This window comes from Ramularia collo-cygni, assembly GCF_900074925.1.
Source record: "Ramularia collo-cygni strain URUG2 genome assembly, contig: RCC_scaffold03, whole genome shotgun sequence".
Classification (NCBI taxonomy): domain Eukaryota; kingdom Fungi; phylum Ascomycota; class Dothideomycetes; order Mycosphaerellales; family Mycosphaerellaceae; genus Ramularia; species Ramularia collo-cygni.
Genome location: NW_019716257.1, coordinates 880,348 through 902,831, shown reverse-complemented (window position 1 = coordinate 902,831; position 22,484 = coordinate 880,348). Strand labels below are relative to the sequence as shown.

The following is a 22,484-nucleotide window of genomic DNA, read 5'->3' as shown; positions in this document are numbered from 1 at the left end:
CTCATTCCACCCCAAGACAGGCCAGGACAAAAGCACCATTTGGACTGGATTGGTGATCTTCCACCCGGGCTGCCTGCGAGGAGGACTCGCCCTTGAAACAAGTCGACGACGACAAGCCCTCCCCCCACACCCACACGCCCACCATGGCCACCTTCCTGGAGACGTCGTACAGTCTGGTACACATGGACAACACGGCCGATCAACCCTCACAGCAAGATCTCAAGACGGCGCTGGAAAAGGGTAGCGAGGAATCCAAGGTCGAGACGATGAAGCGCATCCTCACCATTATGCTCAATGGAGACTCAATGCCCAACCTGCTCATGCACATCATCCGCTTTGTCATGCCCTCCAAGAGCAAACAGCTGAAGAAGCTGCTCTATCTCTACTACGAAATCTGTCCCAAGTTGGATGCGAGTGGGAAGCTAAAGCAGGAGATGATTTTGGTGTGGTATGAACATGACCTACCTGCACATGCATATTCCTTACATGCTGAGATGGTGGGAATGCTGATCAATTCCTAGCAATGGCATCCGAATGGACCTGCAGCACCCCAACGAGTACATTCGCGGCAACACCCTCCGATTTCTATGCAAGCTGCGCGAGCCCGAGTTGATCGAACCCCTCCTCGCCCCCGCCCGCGCCTGTCTCGAACACCGGCACTCCTATGTCCGCAAAAACGCCGTCTTCGCCATTGCCTCCATCTACTCCCACTCCGAGGCCTTGATGCCCGATGCCCCCGAACTCATCCACACCTTCCTCGACGGCGAGAGTGACAACACGTGCAAGAGGAATGCCTTTGCCGCCCTTTTGAGCATCAGTCATGAAAAGGCGTTGGAATACTTGAGCGGCGTCTTCGAGGGCATCCCCAACGCAAGTGAGCTGCTGCAGCTGGTCGAGTTGGAGTTTATTCGCAAGGATGCCGTGCTGAACCAGCAGAACAAGGCGCGCTACTTGCGCCTCATCTTTGATATCCTCGAAGCAAAGGACTCCACCGTCGTGTATGAGGCCGCCTCATCCCTCACCGCCCTCACCAACAACCCCGTGGCCGTCAAGGCCGCCGCCGCCAAGTTCATCGAGCTGAGCATCAAAGAGTCGGACAACAACGTCAAGCTGATTGTGCTGGAAAAGGTCAATACGTTGAGGAAAGCGAATGAAGGCATCCTCGACGACCTCACCATGGAAATCCTGCGGGTCCTGTCCAGCCCCGATCTGGACGTGCGGAAAAAGGCGCTCGAACTGGCCATGGACATGGTCTCGAGTAAGAATGTCGAAGAGGTGGTCATGCTGCTTAAAAAAGAACTGGCCAAGACGGTGGACGAGCAGTACGAGAAGAACAACGAGTACCGGTCCCTGCTCATCCACTCCATCCATCAGTGCGCCATCAAATTCTCCGAAATCGCCCAGAGTGTGGTCGGCTTGCTCATGGACTTCATCTCCGACTTCAACAACGCTTCCGCCGTGGATGTCATCTCATTCGTCAAGGAGGTCGTCGAGCGTTTCCCCAAGATGCGTAGCTCCATCGTTGCGAGGCTGGTATCCACCTTGAACGAGGTCCGGGCGGGTAAGGTCTACCGGGGAAGTTTGTGGATCGTCGGAGAKTACTCCCTCGAGCAGAATGACATTCGAGATGCTTGGAAGACCATTCGCGCCAGCTTGGGTGAGATCCCCATCGTCGCCTCCGAGGCACGATTGTTGGAAGAGCAGCCGGATGGGGAGGCGGAGCTGGGAGACCAACCCAACGGCCATTCCAAATCGGCACCCACCGCACCCACCGGTTCACGCAAGGTACTCGCAGACGGCACATATGCCACAGAAAGCGCCCTCACCAGCACATCATCCGCCAAGGCTAAATTGGACGCGGTCAAAGCAGCACAAAAGCCTCCTCTTCGACAGCTCATTCTGGATGGCGATTACTTCCTTGCAACAGTGTTGTCATCCACCCTCACCAAGCTCGTAATGCGACACAACGAAATCTCCGACGACCACGCACGAACAAACGCCCTCCGCGCAGAAGCCATGCTGATTATGATCTCCATCATCCGTGCCGGCCAGTCTCAATTCGTCAAGGCGCCAATCGATGAGGACTCTGTAGATCGAATCATGTCTTGTGTTCGCTCGTTGKCCGAGTTTGCCCAGAAAAAGGACCTCGAGACTGCCTTCCTGGACGACACACGGAAAGCCTTTGTCAACATGGTGCAGGTCGAGGAGAAGAAGCGGGCGGAGAAGGATGCCGTGCTCAAGGCYAAGTCAGCCATTCAAGTCGATGATGTAGTCACCATCCGACAACTCAGCAAGAAGAATGCCGTAGATGGAGCAGACGAGGCCGAGGTGGATCTGGAAAAGGCTACAGGTGGTGATAGCACGACCGAGAACCTGAGCTCCAAGCTCAGCCGTGTCGTGCAACTCACTGGTTTCTCCGACTCCGTCTACGCCGAGGCATATGTACAGGTACACCAGTTCGACATCATCCTCGATGTCCTCCTCGTAWACCAGACCCGCGAAACCCTGCAAAACCTCTCCGTCGAATTCGCAACACTGGGTGACCTCAAGGTCGTCGAGCGACCCGTGACTCAAAACCTCCCCGCCCTGGACTTCCTCAACGTCCAAGCAACCATCAAAGTCAGCTCCACCGACACGGGAGTCATCTTTGGGAATGTCGTCTATGATGGTCCCTCATCCACGGAAAGCAACGTCGTCATTCTTAATGACGTCCACGTCGACATTATGGACTACATTCAACCCGCACACTGCTCCGAGACGCAATTCCGAACCATGTGGACGGAATTCGAATGGGAGAATAAAGTCAACATCAACACCATCATGCCCAAGGGAACGAATTTGCGAGACTTTTTGGCGCGGTTGATGAAGGTGACGAATATGAGCTGTTTGACTCCCGACGCCAGTTTGGAGGGAGAGTGTCAATTTTTGAGCGCGAATCTTTACGCAAGGAGTGTCTTTGGTGGGTCATCTTCTCCCCTTTTTTGATGTGATGTTACATGATGTGCTAATGAAATTTTTAGGTGAGGACGCTCTTGCCAATTTGAGCGTGGAAAAGGATGGAGAGGGGGATGGACCTGTGACGGGTTTCATGCGGATACGTAGTCGGAGTCAGGGGTTGGCGCTCAGTTTGGGGAGTTTGAAGGGGATTAGTAAAATTGGGGAGATGGTGGTTTGATTTTGATGGAGGGGTTGTGATTGAGGATGGAGTGATTGAGTGATCGAGGATGGAGGGAAAGGATAAAGAAAGAATAAAGATAAGGATGATGATGATGATGCATATCCAGGATACCATACTATGAGGTACCATACCAATGCTAAGAAGCGTGGGGAGGGGTCAAGAGGTGTAGAGAGGTGACAACTGGAGGCAGGCAGTCTGCGGACTGCTTTTGATCGAAGTGTCTTTCGTACAAGGTGCCATTCTTTGATAGTTTTGGTCGTACCAAGAAGTTTTGGGGTGATGGTGTATCTGCGAACGTGATTAAGAGTCAAGCATTGTGGGGCAGGGATCTGTATTTCGTCAGACTTTGCGACCAATACACCCGTCTGCAGGAAGAGGGCAGGAGCGTTTCCTTGAATACCATACTGTGAATAACGATCTAAATGCAAGGTTGTGTTGATATCAGTATGGTGAGCAGGGATTGAGAGCCTCAACAAGGGTCCCCCGCATCGCTAGCATCGCTGCCAACCTCCTTCCGCCCTACGAACAGCGATGTTCACCCCGATCAGCCCCTTTACAATACCCCGGTTTCTTGCATTTACAATCTCGGAGCGCGCCACGACGCACTGACGCAAGTGGCATGGCTAATCATATACCATACCATGTTGTCCGCTCTGAGCCGCAATAATGAGGACGATCTAAAAGGTAGTATAGTTTTCCAAATCCCTCTTTTTTAATTTTCCGTCAACCACGACACTTCTACAATGAATTCAACAACAGCTCCTACATCTTCTAATAATACAGTCCTCGTAACTGGCGGATCCAGTTTCTTGGGCGCATACACCATCCTTCGTCTCCTCGAAAGAAACCAATACTCGATCCGCACGACTGTTCGAACTCCATCTCGCATCGAAGAAACGAAATCAAGCCTTCGCCATGGTGGTGCCACGGACGAACAAGTGGCCAGCATAGATTTCCTCGTAGCGGATCTCTTCACCGACGATGACGAGACATGGCAAAAGGCGTGCACAGGCGCTCGATATGTAATCCACATTGCGGGAATGATCCCGACAGGCAAAGAGAAGAAATTGGAAGAGCTACTGGGTCCATTGAAACAAGGCGTCTTGAAAGTCCTAGGCGCAGCAAAAACGGCGAATGTAGAGAAGGTGGTCTTTACCAGTTCCATTGCTACGTTGGCACATGGGCATGGTACGCGTGATAAGACGGAGCCTTTTACGGAGCAGGATTGGACGGATTTGTCGGGGAGTAAAGAGWCGGTACATATCTATCCTCGTGCAAAGACTCTGGCGGAGCAAGCTGCGTGGGAGTATGTGAATGATGGGGAAGGCAAGGGAATGCAGTTGTCGGTTATTTGTCCTGCTGCCATGTATGGACCTTCTTTGAATAAGGACTACCGAGCAAGTCTTAAACTCATTCTCATCCTATGTGGCGGGACGCCTGGTATGCCATATTATGGTACGGGAATGGTATGTTTGCGAAATGGGCCTTTTTTTCCAAAGCTATACACGACTGACCAAATTTGATCCTCAATCTAGGTGGACGTAAGAGATGTTGCCGAATTACACATCCGAGCCATGGAATCCTCCATAGCCAACGGACAACGATATCTGGCCATAGCGAATAAAAACTCGGCTGAAGCGGAAGTGTGCGAATTCGTCGATATCGTGAGTTCGGCCGATATTCTTCGCAGAGGCCTTCCTGCGGAACATACTCAAAAGATCACTACACGTATGATTGCGAATTGGGTTATGCGTTTGGCGTCTTGGTTTGATCCGGTTGTGACGTTGTGTCTTCCGGATCTTGGAAAGGAGTTGGCTGGATGTAATGCGAAGGCGAGATTGGAGTTGGATTGGAGCACGATTACGGTTGAGGAGTCTATACTTGCCAGTGCGAGGAGTTTGATAGATTTTGGCTTGATCTAGGGGATTACTGGCTGGGTGATGGTGTGATGTGGTACGGCTTGGCTGGAGAGTCGTAGGGTATAAAGATAGATCATCTACGCAGCGATCCATCACTATCTGGTTGGCATAGTAGAGGTTGAAAAGCGGCGTGCGGGCGAGCTCGCGCAACTTGATCTTCTCAAAATACCAGACATTGAATCTCAAGACTTTGCTGACTGAGCTCCAGCAACGATCGACTCATCAATATGAATGTACATCACTTGTGGGCTGAGAGTCACGCCTCTCCTCTTTCTCTACAGATTCTTCCCACGAGGTTCGGCGGACAATATATGTCGAGATCCCAACACGGAAGGTTCAGCTCAAACTTTCTATGCATTCCCTACAACTTCAGCCTCACATGGCCCGGGAAGACACCTACACTTTCTTAAGCAGGATGGAAAAGATCTCCTGCATCCGCTTCTCGTCGCCGAAGTTCTTCTCATAGCTCTCCCATCGGGGCTATTGTTAGGAGTATGATCTCCAATTCCCTAACGATGCTCATCAGAGCCTGTAGCTTCCGTCGAACTCATGTCGAGATCTATCAGACGCTTATCAAAGTGCTTCGTGGTATCATCCATAGGAATACGTTTCCTTGTTCGACCAGGTCGGCGAGAAGATCCGTAAAGAATTTCTGACTGGTTTTAACATCAATCTCCCCTTCATCTTTCCGTCCGTAACTGCGAAGCATGACATAACGATGGAAATTGTCTCTGCGAAGTGCGATTCCCAGCGCAAGAGCCGCGTCCGCCACGCTTGTTACTTCGAGAGACTCTGGAGGACCAAGTTGTTTATTGGAAGGCATTTCTTTGGGATTGCGTTTGTTCCCCGGGGGATGTTTTACTCCCCGGATCCATTAACTGGGCAGGAATTCCACATTTCAGCAGAATGTTCACAGCACGTTCCTTGGATCGTTTGGGAGCTAAGACAAAGTCAGGCATTACAAAGTACATAACGATAAGATGGTGGCGCTTAAAGTCTTGTTCTGGAGCATTTCATACGTTGACAGCTCCAAGAGCTTCCTTACCGTATCTGCACCGGCAGGAGAGARTAATGGTTCGGTAACTGCCGCGCCAGAAAGGAATGACGACGATGGGTCGAATGTGAAGGTTTCACCGCTGAGTGGTCGAAGAACGTTGAGAGCAGTTATGTGGCGTTCTTCTCATGTGAATAGTGGGACGCATGTCATTATAGAAGAAGGCTTGCTTGCTCTACAGACTTCCCAATCGACTAGAGGTCTGCTGGATCCCGTCTACAGGACCTCGTAACGATAGAAATGGACAGTAACCAGTTCCGTATGGATTCACAGAACAATTAATGGTGCTGCGTTCCCCGCTGACAGCTCGCGAAAGGTCAGGCTGCGCACCAAATAATAGAAGATAGTGAGTCTATCAGTCTACTCAGCAGGAATCTGCAAATTCTAACTTCACCTTCACAGTCATCGCCCAGCATGACGGCCAAGCAATCAATCATGCCGTACCATCAGGACTTCACCCCGGCCAGACTAGTAGAACCTTTCCCACATCCGCTCCCAACAATAGCGAGACTTGGGAAGACATCCACAACGACTACCATAACCTCATCACGCCAGCAATGAGCAACTGGCAAGCCCCAGGATTCGCCGCCTTCTTTCCCGGAAGTACTTCCTACCCGTCAATTTTAGGCGAACTTTATAGTGCATCATGGGGAGGATCAATGTTCAACTGGATCTGTTCGCCTGCAGCAACGGAGCTCGAAGAGACGACTATGGACTGGTTGGCTTCTGCGCTCGCCTTACCGCATGCTATGCATCATAAAGCAAGCGAGGGTCGAGGCGGAGGCATCATGATGGGTTCTTCGTCCGAATCGACTCTTACGGCTATGATCGCTGCAAGAGATCTTACGATTGATGAGCTTGTGGGTCGACATGCGGATGTTGATGAGCGACAGGCTGCTTCTACTTTGCTTGTTGTCATTGCTGGGAAAACTGCGCATAGCTCGGTGGAAAAGGCTGCGAGGATCTTAGGGTTGAGATACGCTGAGGTTATGTGTGATGGTGATTCCGAGTTTGGAATGACGAGATTCGCGCTTGAGCAGGCAATTGATCGATGTAGAAAGTTGGGGTTGCATCCTTTCTTTGTCACTGCTACATTGGGTAAGTGATRATGTGTGAAGCTGGATTGTTAGGCTGTGAGCTGATGTTCAGGATAGGAACGACTTCAACGTGCGCGATAGATGACCTTCAAGGTATCGGTGAGGTATTGGAGTCYGAAGGACAGTCCATCTGGGGTCACGTCGATGCTTCTTATGGAGGCAATGCTCTGATTTGTCCAGAGTATCAGCATCTTTCAATGGCAATCTCTGGGTTTGACTCCTTTGTTACCAACCTCAATAAATGGTTGTTGGTCAATGCGGATGCGAGGTGAGTATTCTAGCCCTTCTCGTGATCTCTCCCTGATACTTTGGATTCTATTGCTGATCATAGCACATCAGCTGCTTCTTCATCAAAAACAAACACAGTGTCATCCGCGCGCTATCATCCAACCCAAGTTATCTTCAAAACCCACAAACAACTCACGAGCCGCACGATCTTACCATTTCCCTCACAAGACGCTTTCGAGCCCTCAAAGTATGGTATGTACAATCCAACAAAAGTTTCGAGGAAAAGAAGATTCTTCGCATCTGACATGTAATCAATCAGGTTCGTCTTCCGTACCTTCGGCATCAACGGCCTCAGAAAGCACGTCCGAGATGGAATTCTGCGTTGCGAAGAAATCGCACCTCTACTAGTCGAGCGACCTGATCTTTTCGAAATCGTGTCTAAACCATGTTTTGGAGTGCTTACATTTCGGATCCGACCTGGTGATGGGAGTATCTCTGACGGAAATTTCGGGGAATATAATAGAAGATCGAATGATGTTACTCGGCGGGTTTGTGAGGGAATAAACGCTACGGGGTCGTTTTATGTTACGGGCTGTGAGGTTGAGGGATTTTATGTGATTCGACTGGTGACGACGCATAATGGTAATAGTTTTGATTCGATGCGGTTGCTTGTTAATAAGCTTATTGAGAAGGCTACACGGGAACTTGGGGCCAAGGAGGAACCCCAGGCTGGGTAATGTTGAGAGATCTTGGTGCGGCTTTCGAATGATTCCTTGATGGGACCAGTCCTCTTCATAGTTCTGAAGGTGGTGAATGGAATGCCGGCCAGAAGAGTTTTGTTATCTTTCACAACAATCGCGCCGAGCGACATTATCGGATGGTCTCATAGGTTCCAACTTGATTGAGAATCCTCATTTTGTTGGAAATCCATTCGAGGAGCTGCATAGTTTGTTACAGCGTTCAGAGTCTGATTTGATGGGAAGAATAGATCCACGCATATAGTCGTCAAAGCAGCGAAAGTCAAAGTAACTTCTGCGTCGAGGGGAATCAGCATCGATATATCTTATCTTAGAGTTATACTCTTAGCCGATGGTTAGTAGATCATGAGCTTGTAAGATAGACGGCACGGTCCTTGAAGCAGAATGTATGAAAAGTCTTCCAGAGTGGGTATATCAAGCGTCCGCTGTAGATTCTCTGCCGTGGGATTAAATCGCCACATAATGTTCGGGATAATACTCGGAAAGGCCATCGAGATTGCCATTGTTTTTGTCTCTGGTGCTGTTCTTCGGCAGAGTTACGAGTATCGCGATTGAGCGGTCATCATCAGATCTCACAGCTGTCCGTGGCATTCAGTCGTGTTGTAGGCAGTCCTTGCATGCATCGTCAAGAAGTCAATTCTGTTGTTCGGAATTTAGCATGGCCTTCTCTGCAGCACCAAATCACTTGCCAAAGGCCAGTCATAACCTCCATGAGAGTCCGGTAGGATGGTAATATCATTTTCTGGTAAGGAATGGTACTCATGATTCCGGAAAATGCTTGCTGTAGACGCAGGCTCGGCCCGCTGCAAGTGAATAGTTCTAGACGAAGAGGGGGCGGGGCTCAATCGAAACCCCTCACCCAGCTTGCAAGCATAACTGCATCATCTTCTACAACATCCGCTTGATTGTGATATAAGAAAGATCCGCAAAAGTGTAGCTAAAGTGAAGTGTAAGCCAGCAAGCCGCGTGCATCATCATCGTCCTTGACTCCACAGCCTAGCCTTTTGAAAATACAGACGACCAGTCAAGTCTATTCAAGACCATCTCCCCGTAAAACTCCACAATGAGTTCCAAAACCTTATCAGACCTCAGCAGAAAAGACCTACTACAAACCAAAGCCTACATAAACTCAACCTGAATCTCAGCCGAAAACAGCGCAACCTTCAACGTAACCAACCCCGCCACCCTCGAACTCCTAGCCACACTCCCAGAGATGAGCACCATAGATGTAGAACGAGCAGTAGAAGCCGCACACACAGCATTTTTCAAACTTACAAGAAAACCAGTGCTCGTCAACGGAGCCCGCTGGTTGGCGAAAATGGAGCGATCTCTGTCTCGAACATGTCGATGATTTGGCTTTGATTTTGACGTTGGAGAATGGGGAAACCTTTTGGGGGAAGCTAAAGGAGAGGTTATGTATGCTACTTCATTTTTGGAATGGTTTGCTGGGGAAGCGGAGAGGGTTCATGGGGAAGTTGTGCCGACTGCGAATCTTGATCAGAGGGTTCTTACGATCAAGTAGCCGCTTGGTGTGGCTGCGTGTTTGACTCCTTGGAATTTTCCTGCTGTAAGATTGCTGTGTCAATGCCGCTGAAATTTGATGATTCTGGTGGATGAGTACAGGCTATGATAACAAGGAAAGCAGGCGCAGCGTTAGCAGCTGGATGCACTACGGTATAGAAGCCCGCCGGCGAGACACCATTGACAGCCTCTGCTCTGGTGGTCTTGGCTCAACAGGCAGGTTTTCYAAAAGGTGCAATCAACATCGTTCACACGCTGAAGAATGTTTCCGAGGTTGGCGAGGCGTTATGTAAATCGCCAATGGTTCGGAAGCTGAGCTTTACTGGATCTACGAGAGTTGGGAAATTGCTGGTTAGCCAGTGTGCGAATAGTCTGAAAAAACTCTCGATGGAGCTCGGTGGGAATAGGTTTGTCGTTGATTTCGATACATGGTTAGGATTGATGAGCGTGCGACGCTGATGCTTTTTAGTCCCTTCATTGTGTTTGACGACGCCAAGATGGACACTGCAGTTGAAGCCTGCATCCTCGCGAAGTTTCGTAACTCCGGCCAGACCTGGTGAGTTTAGATTAGTACAAATCCCACTCTGATCCACGATTTGTGCTCACCAGTTCTTCAGCGTCACTGCAAACCGCATCTTCGTGCAAGAAGGCATTTATGACGAATTCGCAAAGGCGCTTACCGAGCGTGTCAAAACGCTACAAGTTGGAAACGGGGTAAAGGAAGGCGTCTTCGTTGGCCCACTGACGCATGAATGTGCAGTGGAAAAAGCTCTCCATCACATTGAAGGTACGTTCATTGCCTGTCATTTTCTTATTTGACCCAAAGTGTTGATTTGCATGTAGACGCCAAGTCCCATGGAGCGTCCGTCGCCTTATGGGGGTGCGGCATTCCAACCGGATAATCTGCCGGGATATTTCATTCAGCCTACAGTGCTTACGAATATGGCCCATGAATCACTCACCACACGAGAGGCAGGGTTTTTGCGCCTGTAGTAGCTCTCTATCGATTCGAAACCGAGGAAGAAGTCATCTCAAGGGTGAACGACTGTGAAGTTGGGCTTGGAAGCTTCATTGTTACCGAGAGTATGGCGCGAATGTGGCGTGTTGCTGAAAATCTCGAGGTGGGAATGGTCGGTGTCAATCAAGGACTGCTTTCTGCTTGTGAAAGCCCATTTGGCGGTAAGCATTCGTGTGGTTAATTTGTTTGTTCTTGATATTTTGCTGATTTGGTGGTTTGTTTTGTAGGTGTCAAGGAATCTGGATATGGGAGAGAAGGTGGACGGCAGGGCATAGAGGAGTATCTCACGGTGAAGAGTATCCTCATCAATATCGCGACGTAGTTGCATAGTCGTGATTGAGTGAGAGACAGGCTCACCCTACGTGTAGAAGCATACATTTGGCATGTTCAAGAAATTCCCCTCTGATGATGTGTTGGTGATGAAAACCGTCAGGAGTGAGGTGAATGTCGGACTTTTCTCGGGAGATTAGAGCCTCATGACTAAGCGATCAAACCAATGTTTCCCGCGCGACTTCCTCCTACGTTGGACCTCATACCATGGACGTCTGCTTAATGCGGGCTGTCAGCGGCTATCTAAGGTAATGATGTTGATCTCGTGAGGAACAGATCCGGACCCGAGGTCTGCGGCTATGTACTACTCCTACTGGGTCTCCTTCAATCCTAAGCGAGCGGCTCCACTACCTCACAGTAGCGACGGAGATCCTCAACATGGCTCAAAGATGACGACCAAGCTGAAAGACCGTCGCACATTCACCGTCTGTCTAGACCGATATCATCCCGTTTGATCACAGACCACTAGTATCAACCTTCCAACTTCTCGGCCGTAGTCGCCCTCTCTGGCGGCTTCTGCAACATGCAGGCCCTTATCAAATCTTTCTCCCAGACGCCCGAGATAGTCGAGAGGAGTCGTCCCATGCAAGTCCTCGCCTTGGGTATGTCCCGGACTGGCACCCAGAGCATGGCCAATGCTCTTTCACAATTGGGCTACGATCGAGTGTATCACGGGCACGACATGGGAAACGACTGGAGAGAAGTCATAGCATGGAGGGACCTCTGGCGCAGAAAGCGATCTGGAAGTTCTAATCCCATGACCTCGCAGGACTTTGACAAGGTCATCGGTCAATGCGAAGCAGTTACCGACGCACCAGCCGCTCTTTTCTGGTCCGAACTGATGGACGCCTATCCAGATGCCAAGATCGTGCTCGTATTACGAGATACTGAGAAWTGGTATCAAAGCTTCTCAAGCGTTTGCATCGAACCATACTGTAGCAAGCGTAGCAGTCTGGTTCGTTGGGGCGTCCGGTGGAGATTGATTCCCTTCAATGTCCTGGACTTTTTACCGGAAATGTTCATGGGCTATTTCCAAGCTGAAAACGAAGAGGAATTCAGAAACCATGCTCGTCAGATCTTCGAGCAGCATAACGCGTCCATCATTGCGCGAGCTCGGAATGAGGGGCGTTTGCTGCTTCAGATGAGATTGGAAGATGGCTACGAGCCTCTCTGCAGGTTTCTAGGCAAAGATTGTCCTGATACTGCATTTCCACGAGGCAATGATGCTGCTTCACTACGATACAAGACATATCAGGGCTACTCTATATTCGCTGCGCTGGTCGTGTTGTCGATTATTGGGTACTGTCTGATTCTCGTGGCTTGCTGGCACCTCATCAAAAGGCTTTGAGGACTTGTGTCCATGCTGGTGAGGCGGGCGCAATATGGAGTCATCCTCACCACTGAGCTTTGCTCACCATCTTAGTGACAGGGCACCTCAAAACTGAAATCGACAAGATGGTTTTCCGAGCTATTCACGCAGAGTCTCTCGCTCCATTGAAAGTTGCATAGGCGTGACAGTTCTGTTGTAGACGATGACGTCTCGCCACGATCATCCACCCTGCAGGAACAGTACTTCAGTCATGCCCATGAGCTATCGACACGACACAATCGACACGGTGCTAAGCATTGCATCATCGAGCGAAACGAACGATTGATTGTGTAATGAAGTCTTCCCATCATACAGCATCAGCTCGGATGGGCTCCGAGTAGCTGTTCCTGCGTCCCGATAGTAAAGAGTCGAGATGGCCGAACCATCAAATGTACTTTTTCTCGGTGCCTGCTACTGAGATTTTGTACAAGGAGCATATACCCCCTTTTTCCGGACTCGATCAGTACAGAGGTAAATTGATTCATGCTGCCGACTGACCGGAAGATAGTCTCGACAATACTCGGAAAATTGTCGCTTTGATCAGGAAAGGCGCTTTGGACGTCTGGTTAGTTCAAGAGTTAGGCAAACAGGCCAAGAATTTCTCACWTTTCRTTAGAACGCCAATTCACGCTTGACCGATCCACCAGCGCAAATTCATCGCGCACGAGCAATCAACCTCCAAGTCGGCATGTTCGTTCCTCTACGCGGGAGCTTAAAAGAGCCGGGTAGGATCCCCGTTCAGACCCCCTCCGGAAAATTTCTACGATGCAATGTCGGAAGAGCGTGAGGCTCTACTGGAAGAGGGGTTGGAATCGTCGTGGATTTGTGCGCTCAATCAAACGACGTATCAGGACATTCGTCGCTGTAATATTGTAGTTGAAATGGACTTTTGATTACTTCGAAAGCACGATCTTCGATCCTCATCTTGTAAAGTAGACATAAGCGGTGCCTGCTTGGAACTTGTTCTCCGCTGCCTCTTCGTCACCAGTGTATGAAATGGCATGGTGCGTTCCTGGGTATCCCATTTTTGTGTGGAATGMCAATGTATGCAGACATTTCAGGTCCATTAGGATGCGGTTACATGTCCAGTGCTTAAGCATAAGAGAGACTAGGGACAATCGGTCGGATGGACATCTTTTCGTCTATTTACGTTATTTCCACTGACATCACTCGGACTGTGAAGTTGGTACCAACTAACTTACAAGCATGATGATGACCATCATTATGACTAGGGAGAATGAGGGCTTGTGCGGTTCGTACCTTCATCTTATGAGGTTGGGTAGAAGAATCAATGGGCACTAGAAGAGAAACATGACGAAAAACGGGAATTGGAAAATTGTATTCGAATGTAATTGATGGATTTGTCAAAGGGATCTATAATAAGGTAGACAAGCACCTACCCTTTCCCGGGATGAAAAAAACGTTCATGCAAGATTTGGAAAGGCTTTCTCAAGATCCTCATCACTTACAATCCTTTCAAGTTGCCTGAAGTACTCCACGAGAGGTTCGGGAAGTACCTTGTACTCCCTCTCCCTCTCCTTCAAAGCTTGATCACGTAGCCGAATCAAGAAATTCACATAGTACTCCTCAGCCCTCTCCCCTTTTCCAAGCTGATACTCTTTGATACCTCTCATAGCAGCACTCAGCAAAGAATTATTCCTCGCCACATGCTCGAAACTGAACTGCAAAGGAAACCGCAAACACGTAAGATCTCGAACATACATCCCGACAAACACGCTTCGGAGCGCCGCAGAATTCTTCGCTGTGCTGCTTTGAGAGGTCTTCATCCATTGTCGATAATCGCAAGAATTGCCGAAATCTACAATGACTACATCTGGGTAATCTCGAAAAGCTCCACGGGGCCGTAGCATGATGTTTCGCTCTGCGATATCCATGTGTGCGTATCCATGAGTGTGCATTGTGAGGAGAGCATTTGCTAGATCGTGGATGAAATGCCAAGCTAGACTGATCGGTGGAGGGTTCGAGGGACCGCAGGTTAGAATCGTCTTACGGAAGTTGATCAGGTCTCCTCCCGCCAGGGGTTCGAGAGTAAACCAACCATATTGCGATGATGAGTCTGCTGCTTTCAGTGATATGATGTTTGGGTTATTGTCTTCGTTCAAGATTTGCAAAGCTTCGATCTCGACTCTGCAATCATTCTTATCGGGAGAGAAACCGCCTTTGGCGATCTTTGCGGCTTGTAGAGCTGTTCGAAGTTTGGACTTTGCTTCTGATCGATCTAGTGGATTGCATGGGTCTTTCAGGTCTGAGAGGATTTGGTTAGCGATGGCTTTGGGGATGGAGGCATATACTGTTCCATATGAGCCGTTTCCCAGCTCTTTGAGGATGTAGTTGTCTGCTGCGAAGATTGCACGATGCGTCATTGTGCCGATTTCGGTGCGAAGTGTAATGTGGTATGAATTGAAGATTAAGGTGCTAAGATCGAAGGAGATGTGTGCTGTTATATACCTCGTACTGACCTAACGACCTTCTTTGTTCAATTCCATTGTGGATTGTTACATTGTTATGACAGCCTCTTTGAAATGATTTTATTGTACTGTGACAATGGAGTCTGTTTTGTAAAATGTCTCCTGATATGGAAACCCTGTAGAACACGCTCCAAGAGACTAGTGCTTCACTATAAGCCAGAGCACTGCTGTGCTACATATTGTTATCTTATAGATGCTAGTATGTACTTCTCCAAGCCTAGGAGCCTATAATCCATATCCTTCCCCTCGATTTCCGTTAACAATGATCGCATTGGTAACAATTCTCTCGCCTCAAGACCAGATTTAATGATCATTAGATAGCTGCCTACTTCCTAGTCACTGCAAAACCCGACGTCGTCGACTATGGACCAAATTCGCGGGGATGCACCCTTCACTTTTCAGAGGCAACATGCGTACTCTGTGCCTTTCATTCGTGAGCATATGCTTGAATCGGCTAGCGCGGACGGAGAAACCTTTACCCGAGGGCCTTCAAAGCTAGTGAAATTGTGAAGGTTGCCGGCTCTCCTTGTAGTGAATCGACGACAACGCTCGCTAACAGGAAGCTTCAAGCATCAAAACGCAGCCTTACGGAGAGAACATGTCTAGTGAAATATGTTTTCTTACCCGTACTATTAGTGTTGCAGATAACTTTCTGAAGATTTTTCAGGGCGGCAGTGTTCAATTTCACCGGGACTCGGCCAGACCCCACACCCCAAGGATGTTGGGCGTAAATATCAGCTCAACACTAAGGATAACCGAGTCTAGACCCGACGACGATGATGGGATGCCCTGGTCCTTTGAACTTTGAAGGGCCTCGGAACTTGCACAACAAGCTTGGTACGTAGAACTACAGTATGGTGGCTTGATGCATTCATAGACCTCACATGTGCATCGCCATCACATGTCATCAAAATCTTATTGACCAACCACAGGATGGAGCAAGTCAATCGCACTGCGGACGTAAATCTAAAAGCCAACGGCCAACCACGTCAGCGAGTCTCGATTGCTTGTACGGAATGTCGAACACGCAGAATACGATGTGATGGTGAACAACCCACGTGTGGATCCTGCAGAAACCGGAGCGTCCAATGTCACTTCAATTTTCGGGAAAATAGACGAAAGTATCCTCTATCCCTGCCTTTTTCCCCTTGATATCATCGTTCGCTGACTGGCAAGTGTAGGCCTCCAACCAAGCGTTACGTGGAGTCGCTTTGCACGCGTATCAGAGCCCTTGAAGCTCAGCTGGAGGCTCTTGGTCATCCAGAGGCAAGTTCCATGCCGCAGTTGGGAGAAGAGTGCGACGACGATGGTCAAGAAGAGTCCGAGGATAGCGGCTCCGACCACGCAGAACACGATGCCTTGCAAGCTCGAAATCCCATGGATGAGCTCGCCGATCGCACCGGCGCCCTTAACGTAGGTGAGGATGGCAGTATGCGCTATTATGGCTCAGCCAGCAACTTCAGCTTCCTTCATGGGCGCATGTGGACAGAGTCCTCAGCAATGATTTTTCAGAACCGCCAGCACGCTTTGACTACCGTGAGACAGCTGGGCCTCTCGGTAGAGCCCTCGGCAGAGCTACGGAGCCATCTGTTCGACCTGWTCTGGCGCTGGCAAAACACATGGCAGTATATTGTGCACAAGCCACTTTTCCTTCGTGACACGCATCTTGGTGTTACGGGCAAGTACTCCAACCCGCTGCTTGTATCTGCCGTCCTGGCACTTGCGTCGAGGTATGTCAAATCATGTATTGCTTCGTATTTCCCAGGCTGAAGGATCCTCAAGATACTCCGACAGACCAGAGGTACGCGGCGATGTCAACGATCCTGCTACCGCCGGATGTGAGTTTGCTCAGCAGGCCAAGATGCTGTTGCACTACGAGTTCGACTCCCCGACACTCAGCACTGWCCAGGCAACGTGCTTGATCACACTCTTTGAATTCGCCGTGAACAGAGAAGCTTCTGCGTGGACATACATGGGTGAGCTGCCCTTGACATACTTTACACGATCAAATGCTAAGTACGCCCAGGCGTTGCTACTAGAATGGCCTACAATCTAGGTCTCCATCTGAACTGCTCGCGCTGGGTCCAAATGGGCCACATTGATAATGAGGAGGCTGATGTTCGCATGGCTACCTGGTGGGGATGCTATCTACTTGACAAGCTTGTCAACATCGGTCTCGGACGACCAAGTTCGATCCAAGATCACGACGTGTCTACCCCCAAACTCTCTCTCCAACAGGATGTCGAAAACGAATCGTGGACTTTCTGCACCGACCTGGGGTCCCCCAGTCCGTCTAAGGATCCTCTGGCTCGGATCATATCGACCTCGCATTATGCCTGCGAGCTCTTTACAATCATGTCGGCCACATTCGACATTCTGTGAGTTTAGACGCCGCGCACCCACCCAACCACCCGAACCTTGGCTTATCTAAACTTTCCCAGGTATGCGCCGAACAGCAAGCTTACTCGACATCAGCGCGAAACGCTTGTCAGTACGGCCGACGTGAATTTGACAAAGTTCCACACCAATCTGCCCAGTTTTCTTCGCCTCCCAAACTCGGCGCGTTCGGCGGCATTACCTCATGTTTGTCAACTACAGTAAGCAATCAATGGTGATGGAAGAGACATCGGCTAAACCAACATCTAACCTACCACAGCCTTCAATACCACGTCGCTGTCATTCTATTACACAGACCATTTGTCAGCATGAAGCCTCGACGAAGATCTACGCCCTCACATGACCGCCCTCAGAACAATCATCTGCAACTCTGCCGCTCATCCGCAAATGAAGTCGCGAATATTATGCGGGTGTATAAATTGCATTACTCCTTGGTTCGTAGCACCCGAGGGAATCTTCATAATTATTCCTGGCTGATACTCCTTCCCCATAGCGACGAATTGCCATCTCTGCAGTGCATTGTACATTCACTGCGTCTGTCGTTCACCTCTACGACGCCACCTGTACAGACCCGGTCATTCATCAGGGCGGTCGCAGAAGATTACAAATGTGTATCGAGTTCTTGCGCGACATGTCCACCGCCTGGAGCTGGAGTCTTCGAGCCATTTGTGCGATACAGATGCTCGCGGGAGAGTGGCTTCAACAATCAGAAGATGTCGTACAGATGGAACCCGTGCCAGACGTCCCGGTGCTGGCTACTATTGAACCAGCAGACCAGACCATGGGAACCGTCTTAACAACTGCAGTTGCTGAAGAGAGCTTCGGCTGGCTTTTTGAAGTCGATACTGGTCAGACTATGGATGCGCCTGGACCCAACACATTTATTGACTGGGATCAAGACCCGTTTTGGAGATCAGCACTTGGATTCGAACCATCTCCAAATTCTGACCCTTCTGTAATGTGACCCCATTTGTGATCGGAATAGATTTCGCTACGAGTCAGAAAAGACGTGTAGATYKMGGWKKKSGMSSYWKCAWWARMAWMWMWWGATGCCGAGAAAGTGTTCCTGAGCGAAGCTGTCGATATGAACTCTTCCTCCAGGGCGAATCACAAAACTTCACAAGTCTTCCTTTGTCGAATTCTTGCATTGAAACCATTCCTGATTCAGCAGAGTTGCTCGCACTAAGCTGCAGATACCTATCTTGAGGAACCGCACACAACGAACTTCTCTCATGACGCCAGTTCTTTTCCTGGGGGCTTATAAACATCGAGATCCTCCTCAAAGACTCGATTCAATCTTTCTCCGTATCCTTACCGGAAGTGGCAACATCAATGTTGACGGCGGTAGGGTCATGTGGGCTGTCCAACACTTGTACGACCTCATCACCGAACAGCGCGCCGATCTTTTCCAAGGACAACCCTTTGGTCTGAGAGGAGTCAGCACAAGATCTCTTCGATGATGAATTGCAACCGAAAAGGGGGAAAGCATACCTCCGGCCACCAAATGGCAAAGATGAAAATCGAGACCACGGTTACCGAGAAGAAGACCATGTAGTACTTCCAACCAATGCTCGCAAACGCGTCCGATGCCGCTGATAGTAATATCAGTGAGCCGACAAACAGACCCGATGTTGAAAGTGCCGTTCCTTTGGCGCGAATGTGAGTTGGCCAGATCTCGGAGGCGTAGACGTAGGTCGAGGCGTCGAGCGTCGATCCGTACCTTGCAGTTTGTTAGTATGAATGATGCAACCCTTCCATTGCAACGACAACACTTACCAACTGATATGCCAGAACAAGAAGAAGACGGCGGCGGCAATTCCAGCTTTGTTGTTTGTGCCTTCGAAAAGTGCAACTGTTACAGCTTCGCCCAATACGGCTGACGATGTWCCACAAAGACCCGCAATCATGAGCCACTTCCTCCCAACACGATCGAGCAGGATTGCGTTGAGAACGTTGGCTGGGATTCCCAAGGTGATCCAGCCGGCTTGGATCAGCAATAGTCTCTTTGTATCAAAGCCCAGGGATTTGTAAAGCGTGCTTCCATAGTCTGCAAATGAGCAATTAGCTGATGATGAGTGGCAATGATAGGACGTGCAATGGAACATACTATTGATGACCAGGGTTCCGGTGCACTGCGCGGCAAACATGGTGRAGAAACCTATGAGGGCGCGTTTCCGATACGACGGGACTTGTATCATGGAAACCCAGCTTGAAGGGAGTACACTGTCCGCCATGATTTGCACAACCATCTCTTCGTACTCGCGTTCGGCAAAGGTGTGTATACCATTTCCTTCCGTGTCTGCTTCGTTGTCGGCACCATGAAGTCTTAGTACAATGTCCTTGGCCTCGGCGTGTCTCCCATTCTCGATGACTATGATACGCCGGACGTCAGCTATGTGGACTTCAAAGGAGTTGGAAAAGGGGAACACTCACGCCAACGTGGAGACTCGGGTAATCTCATCACACCAGCGGCGAGAAGAAGTGGAGGAATGGTCTGGAAGGCGAGTGGGATGCGCCATTGTGCACCATTTGCATTCACAAAAAAGAATCCTGCTCCTATCCAGCTGGCTAGAGAGTATCCGGTGAGAATGAAAACGCCTAGACACGTCAGTAAAGAGCCATGCGATGGAATTCTGATCGTGCTGACCATGAAGTCCGACGGAGAAGCCACGCGTGGCAGGAGAGGCGACTTCACCCTGCCATAGGGGGATCAAAGTTACCAGACAGCCTGATGATGAGTCAGTCAAGAGGCCAGTGATCGATCGCTTCTCGTCAAGTACCCACCAATTCCAAGTCCTGTGATCAAACGTGCGACGATAAACATGGCTGCATTCACCGATGCAGTCTGAAGGACTCCACCGATAATGCTCACCAATGCTCCCAGAAAGATTGCCTTCCTACGCCCGAGAGCATCGGATGTCCAACTTGTGGAGATTGTTCCGAGAAGTCCGCCGGCTTGATATATTCCATTGATGGCTCCTATCAAAACTGTCGCACGCTTGGAGTTCTCTAGGTGCATATATTGCAGAAAACTGGGCTGTCCGAGGGTCGTGGAAATGATTGAACTGCAGTAGCCATATGTGAGAGAGCCGAGGGTTGCGAAGAGAATGACCTGTCATGTATGTGTAAGCCGAGTGAAAGATTGTTGGGGTTGTTTTCAATGATAGTCACCCTAGTGTTGAAGGCCGTCTGATGTGAAGTTCCTCCCATCGTTGCTGAWCGATCGAGTGACTGGTCTCTGATTTTCCTTCAAAAGGTCTCCCTGTCGTTCATTTTAACGTGGAGATGATATGTTATATGGCAAAGCCCCGGTCCCCCAACCTGATGACATGCTTCGATCAGCTCCCATGTTCCTGGCTGATTCGAGACCACGCCAAGATACGAGGGAGGGCTCTATCGCCGAAGCTCGATTAGATAGGATACTGGTCATCCATGTAGGACAATCTGTGGAGAACTTCYTTGACAGCCACGAGCCCCTGGTATTGGCTCCAGATTCCATTGGTCCAATCGTGTTATCCCCGCGACAGGACAAACCCGACAGATGGTCTCGGCGCTAGGCGATACACTCACAACATTACCTTAGTATTTTCATCCGACGATAACACGAATGCGATCTAACTTTTTGGGAAATCTGGGGCTTGGCAAGGCAGGTAGTGTGAAGAGAGAAAGCCGGATAAGCAGTACCCACCCAAGCTTCCCGGATGAACATTATCCACACTCGAAAGCTTGACTGAACTTTCCACTCTCATCACATTTTCCAACATTCTGGATTATTCCCGAAAAGACGTTTCTTATCAATTCATAAAACTTTGAGGGCCATATCTCAATCAATATGTCGTCCCCGCACGCCGCCCAGCAGGCCAAATCAATCACCCTCATCATATCACCCTTCCACGTCGGCATCGCCAATCATCGTGTCGGCAACGGTCCCAACAGGATTCTTCAGAGAGCCATTGTTTCGGAGCTCGAAAAGCTCAATGTGGCAGTGACCGTCAAGAAACTCGAGCCCGTCGATTCTTTCGAGGGGGAAATCGGCCGCAGCTTCGCACTCCTGGCCCAGACTTCCAAAGCCGTCACGGATGCCGTCAACGCTGGATCTTTCCCGTTGATTCTTTCTGGAAATTGCCATGCTACAATCGCTGCTGCTTCCGGGCTGAATCTCACTCATATCGGCGAGTCTTCAGAGTTGGGATTCGTCTACTTTGATGCCCATGATGATTTGGAGTCWCCTTCAACAAACACCAATGGCTACTTTGACGCGATGGGGATGAATATCCTCAAGGGCGAGAGTTGGCATGCACTGTCGGAGACGATCCCGGGATTCAAGCCATATGATCTGAAGAAGCTCGTCTACTGTGGTCTGCGAGACATTCAGGACTGCCAGAGGCAAATGGTCAAGGACATGGGTCTTGATGTGGTATGGGGATCGACTGAGAAGCACGTGGAGTACGAGGCAGATTTGAGCGCGATTTTGGAGCGGAGAAGATTGGGAAGTGTGTGTGTACATTTGGATTTGGATGTTCTGGACGATACTCTCGGACCCGTCAACGAGTACCCATCACCTGGAGGAATGCTGGAATCGGATGTTTTGTCGTGTTTGAAGATGGTTCCGAATAAGTGTTCGCCTGCCAGTCTCACGGTCTGTTCTTTCAATCCCGATGCTGGAGATGGAGATAAGATTGCGGATATTGCTGTCAAGGCTGTTGTTGGATTTGTCGGCTCTTTGGTGGAAACAGGAGCACTATCACGGAAGCTATAAATCGATTGGATCGAACGAGATCGAAGGTTAGCCAAAAAAGGCATTTGCCATGGGGACGTGGCTTTGATGAACGCTATTGAGAGCCCCTTCAATTATGGAAAAGCGAGTCTGTTGCTGGGCTGGACGGAACAGGCTGTTCAGAGCTCTGTCTTGATTACATGTAGCTCTTGTTGCTTGGGGTGAGAAACGAAAGAGCATGAAGTCAGGGCTTACGACATGATTCAATCTCTGCAACGACTGAATTTGGGCGAATGAATCAACCGATTCTCATGGTATTTGTGACGGCTGCGGCTTCCTCCTCAAGTCGGTGTCTTGTATTTGGTCTTTACTGGAGCTCCATGACCCAGAGAGACCCTTCAGACGTTGT

The 22,484-nt window shown here is 49.7% G+C and overlaps 9 protein-coding genes; 7 read left to right on the top strand and 2 right to left on the bottom strand.

Moving 5' to 3' along the window:
• Positions 1-143: 143 nt before the first annotated feature.
• Positions 144-3,175, top strand: RCC_02707 (probable coatomer complex beta chain; the record flags this gene model as incomplete). XM_023767997.1 has 3 exons in its annotated part: positions 144-448; positions 522-2,959; positions 3,021-3,175. 3 exons carry the CDS (start codon positions 144-146, stop codon positions 3,173-3,175), a joined length of 2,898 nt encoding a protein of 965 aa, XP_023623765.1.
• A 746-nt stretch (positions 3,176-3,921) lies between these two features.
• On the top strand, positions 3,922-5,100 carry RCC_02706 (uncharacterized protein; the record flags this gene model as incomplete). XM_023767996.1 has 2 exons in its annotated part: positions 3,922-4,644; positions 4,714-5,100. 2 exons carry the CDS (start codon positions 3,922-3,924, stop codon positions 5,098-5,100), a joined length of 1,110 nt encoding a protein of 369 aa, XP_023623764.1.
• Positions 5,101-6,391: 1,291 nt separating this feature from the next.
• RCC_02705 (related to aromatic-L-amino-acid decarboxylase) lies at positions 6,392-8,213 on the top strand (the record flags this gene model as incomplete). XM_023767995.1 has 6 exons in its annotated part: positions 6,392-6,410; positions 6,468-6,497; positions 6,554-7,249; positions 7,306-7,516; positions 7,588-7,728; positions 7,796-8,213. The coding sequence occupies 6 exons, from the start codon at positions 6,392-6,394 to the stop codon at positions 8,211-8,213; spliced, it is 1,515 nt and encodes a 504-aa protein (XP_023623763.1).
• Positions 8,214-10,142: 1,929 nt separating this feature from the next.
• RCC_02704 (uncharacterized protein) lies at positions 10,143-11,095 on the top strand (the record flags this gene model as incomplete). XM_023767994.1 has 6 exons in its annotated part: positions 10,143-10,162; positions 10,225-10,311; positions 10,373-10,542; positions 10,599-10,635; positions 10,732-10,934; positions 11,001-11,095. The coding sequence occupies 6 exons, from the start codon at positions 10,143-10,145 to the stop codon at positions 11,093-11,095; spliced, it is 612 nt and encodes a 203-aa protein (XP_023623762.1).
• Positions 11,096-11,626: 531 nt separating this feature from the next.
• Positions 11,627-12,451, top strand: RCC_02703 (uncharacterized protein; the record flags this gene model as incomplete). Its single annotated transcript, XM_023767993.1, has 1 exon — positions 11,627-12,451. The coding sequence occupies one exon, from the start codon at positions 11,627-11,629 to the stop codon at positions 12,449-12,451; it is 825 nt and encodes a 274-aa protein (XP_023623761.1).
• A 1,445-nt stretch (positions 12,452-13,896) lies between these two features.
• On the bottom strand, positions 13,897-14,856 carry RCC_02702 (uncharacterized protein; the record flags this gene model as incomplete). Its single annotated transcript, XM_023767992.1, has 1 exon — positions 13,897-14,856. One exon carries the CDS (start codon positions 14,854-14,856, stop codon positions 13,897-13,899), a length of 960 nt encoding a protein of 319 aa, XP_023623760.1.
• A 1,038-nt stretch (positions 14,857-15,894) lies between these two features.
• Positions 15,895-18,322, top strand: RCC_02701 (related to pathway-specific regulatory protein nit-4; the record flags this gene model as incomplete). XM_023767991.1 has 7 exons in its annotated part: positions 15,895-16,082; positions 16,143-16,691; positions 16,744-16,937; positions 16,988-17,339; positions 17,403-17,558; positions 17,618-17,792; positions 17,852-18,322. 7 exons carry the CDS (start codon positions 15,895-15,897, stop codon positions 18,320-18,322), a joined length of 2,085 nt encoding a protein of 694 aa, XP_023623759.1.
• A 328-nt stretch (positions 18,323-18,650) lies between these two features.
• On the bottom strand, positions 18,651-20,568 carry RCC_02700 (related to sugar transporter; the record flags this gene model as incomplete). XM_023767990.1 has 8 exons in its annotated part: positions 18,651-18,785; positions 18,850-19,078; positions 19,135-19,405; positions 19,466-19,729; positions 19,792-19,956; positions 20,006-20,086; positions 20,143-20,470; positions 20,530-20,568. The coding sequence occupies 8 exons, from the start codon at positions 20,566-20,568 to the stop codon at positions 18,651-18,653; spliced, it is 1,512 nt and encodes a 503-aa protein (XP_023623758.1).
• A 622-nt stretch (positions 20,569-21,190) lies between these two features.
• Positions 21,191-22,117, top strand: RCC_02699 (related to arginase/agmatinase/formimionoglutamate hydrolase, arginase family; the record flags this gene model as incomplete). The annotated part of the gene is made up of 1 exon (XM_023767989.1): positions 21,191-22,117. One exon carries the CDS (start codon positions 21,191-21,193, stop codon positions 22,115-22,117), a length of 927 nt encoding a protein of 308 aa, XP_023623757.1.
• Positions 22,118-22,484: the final 367 nt, after the last annotated feature.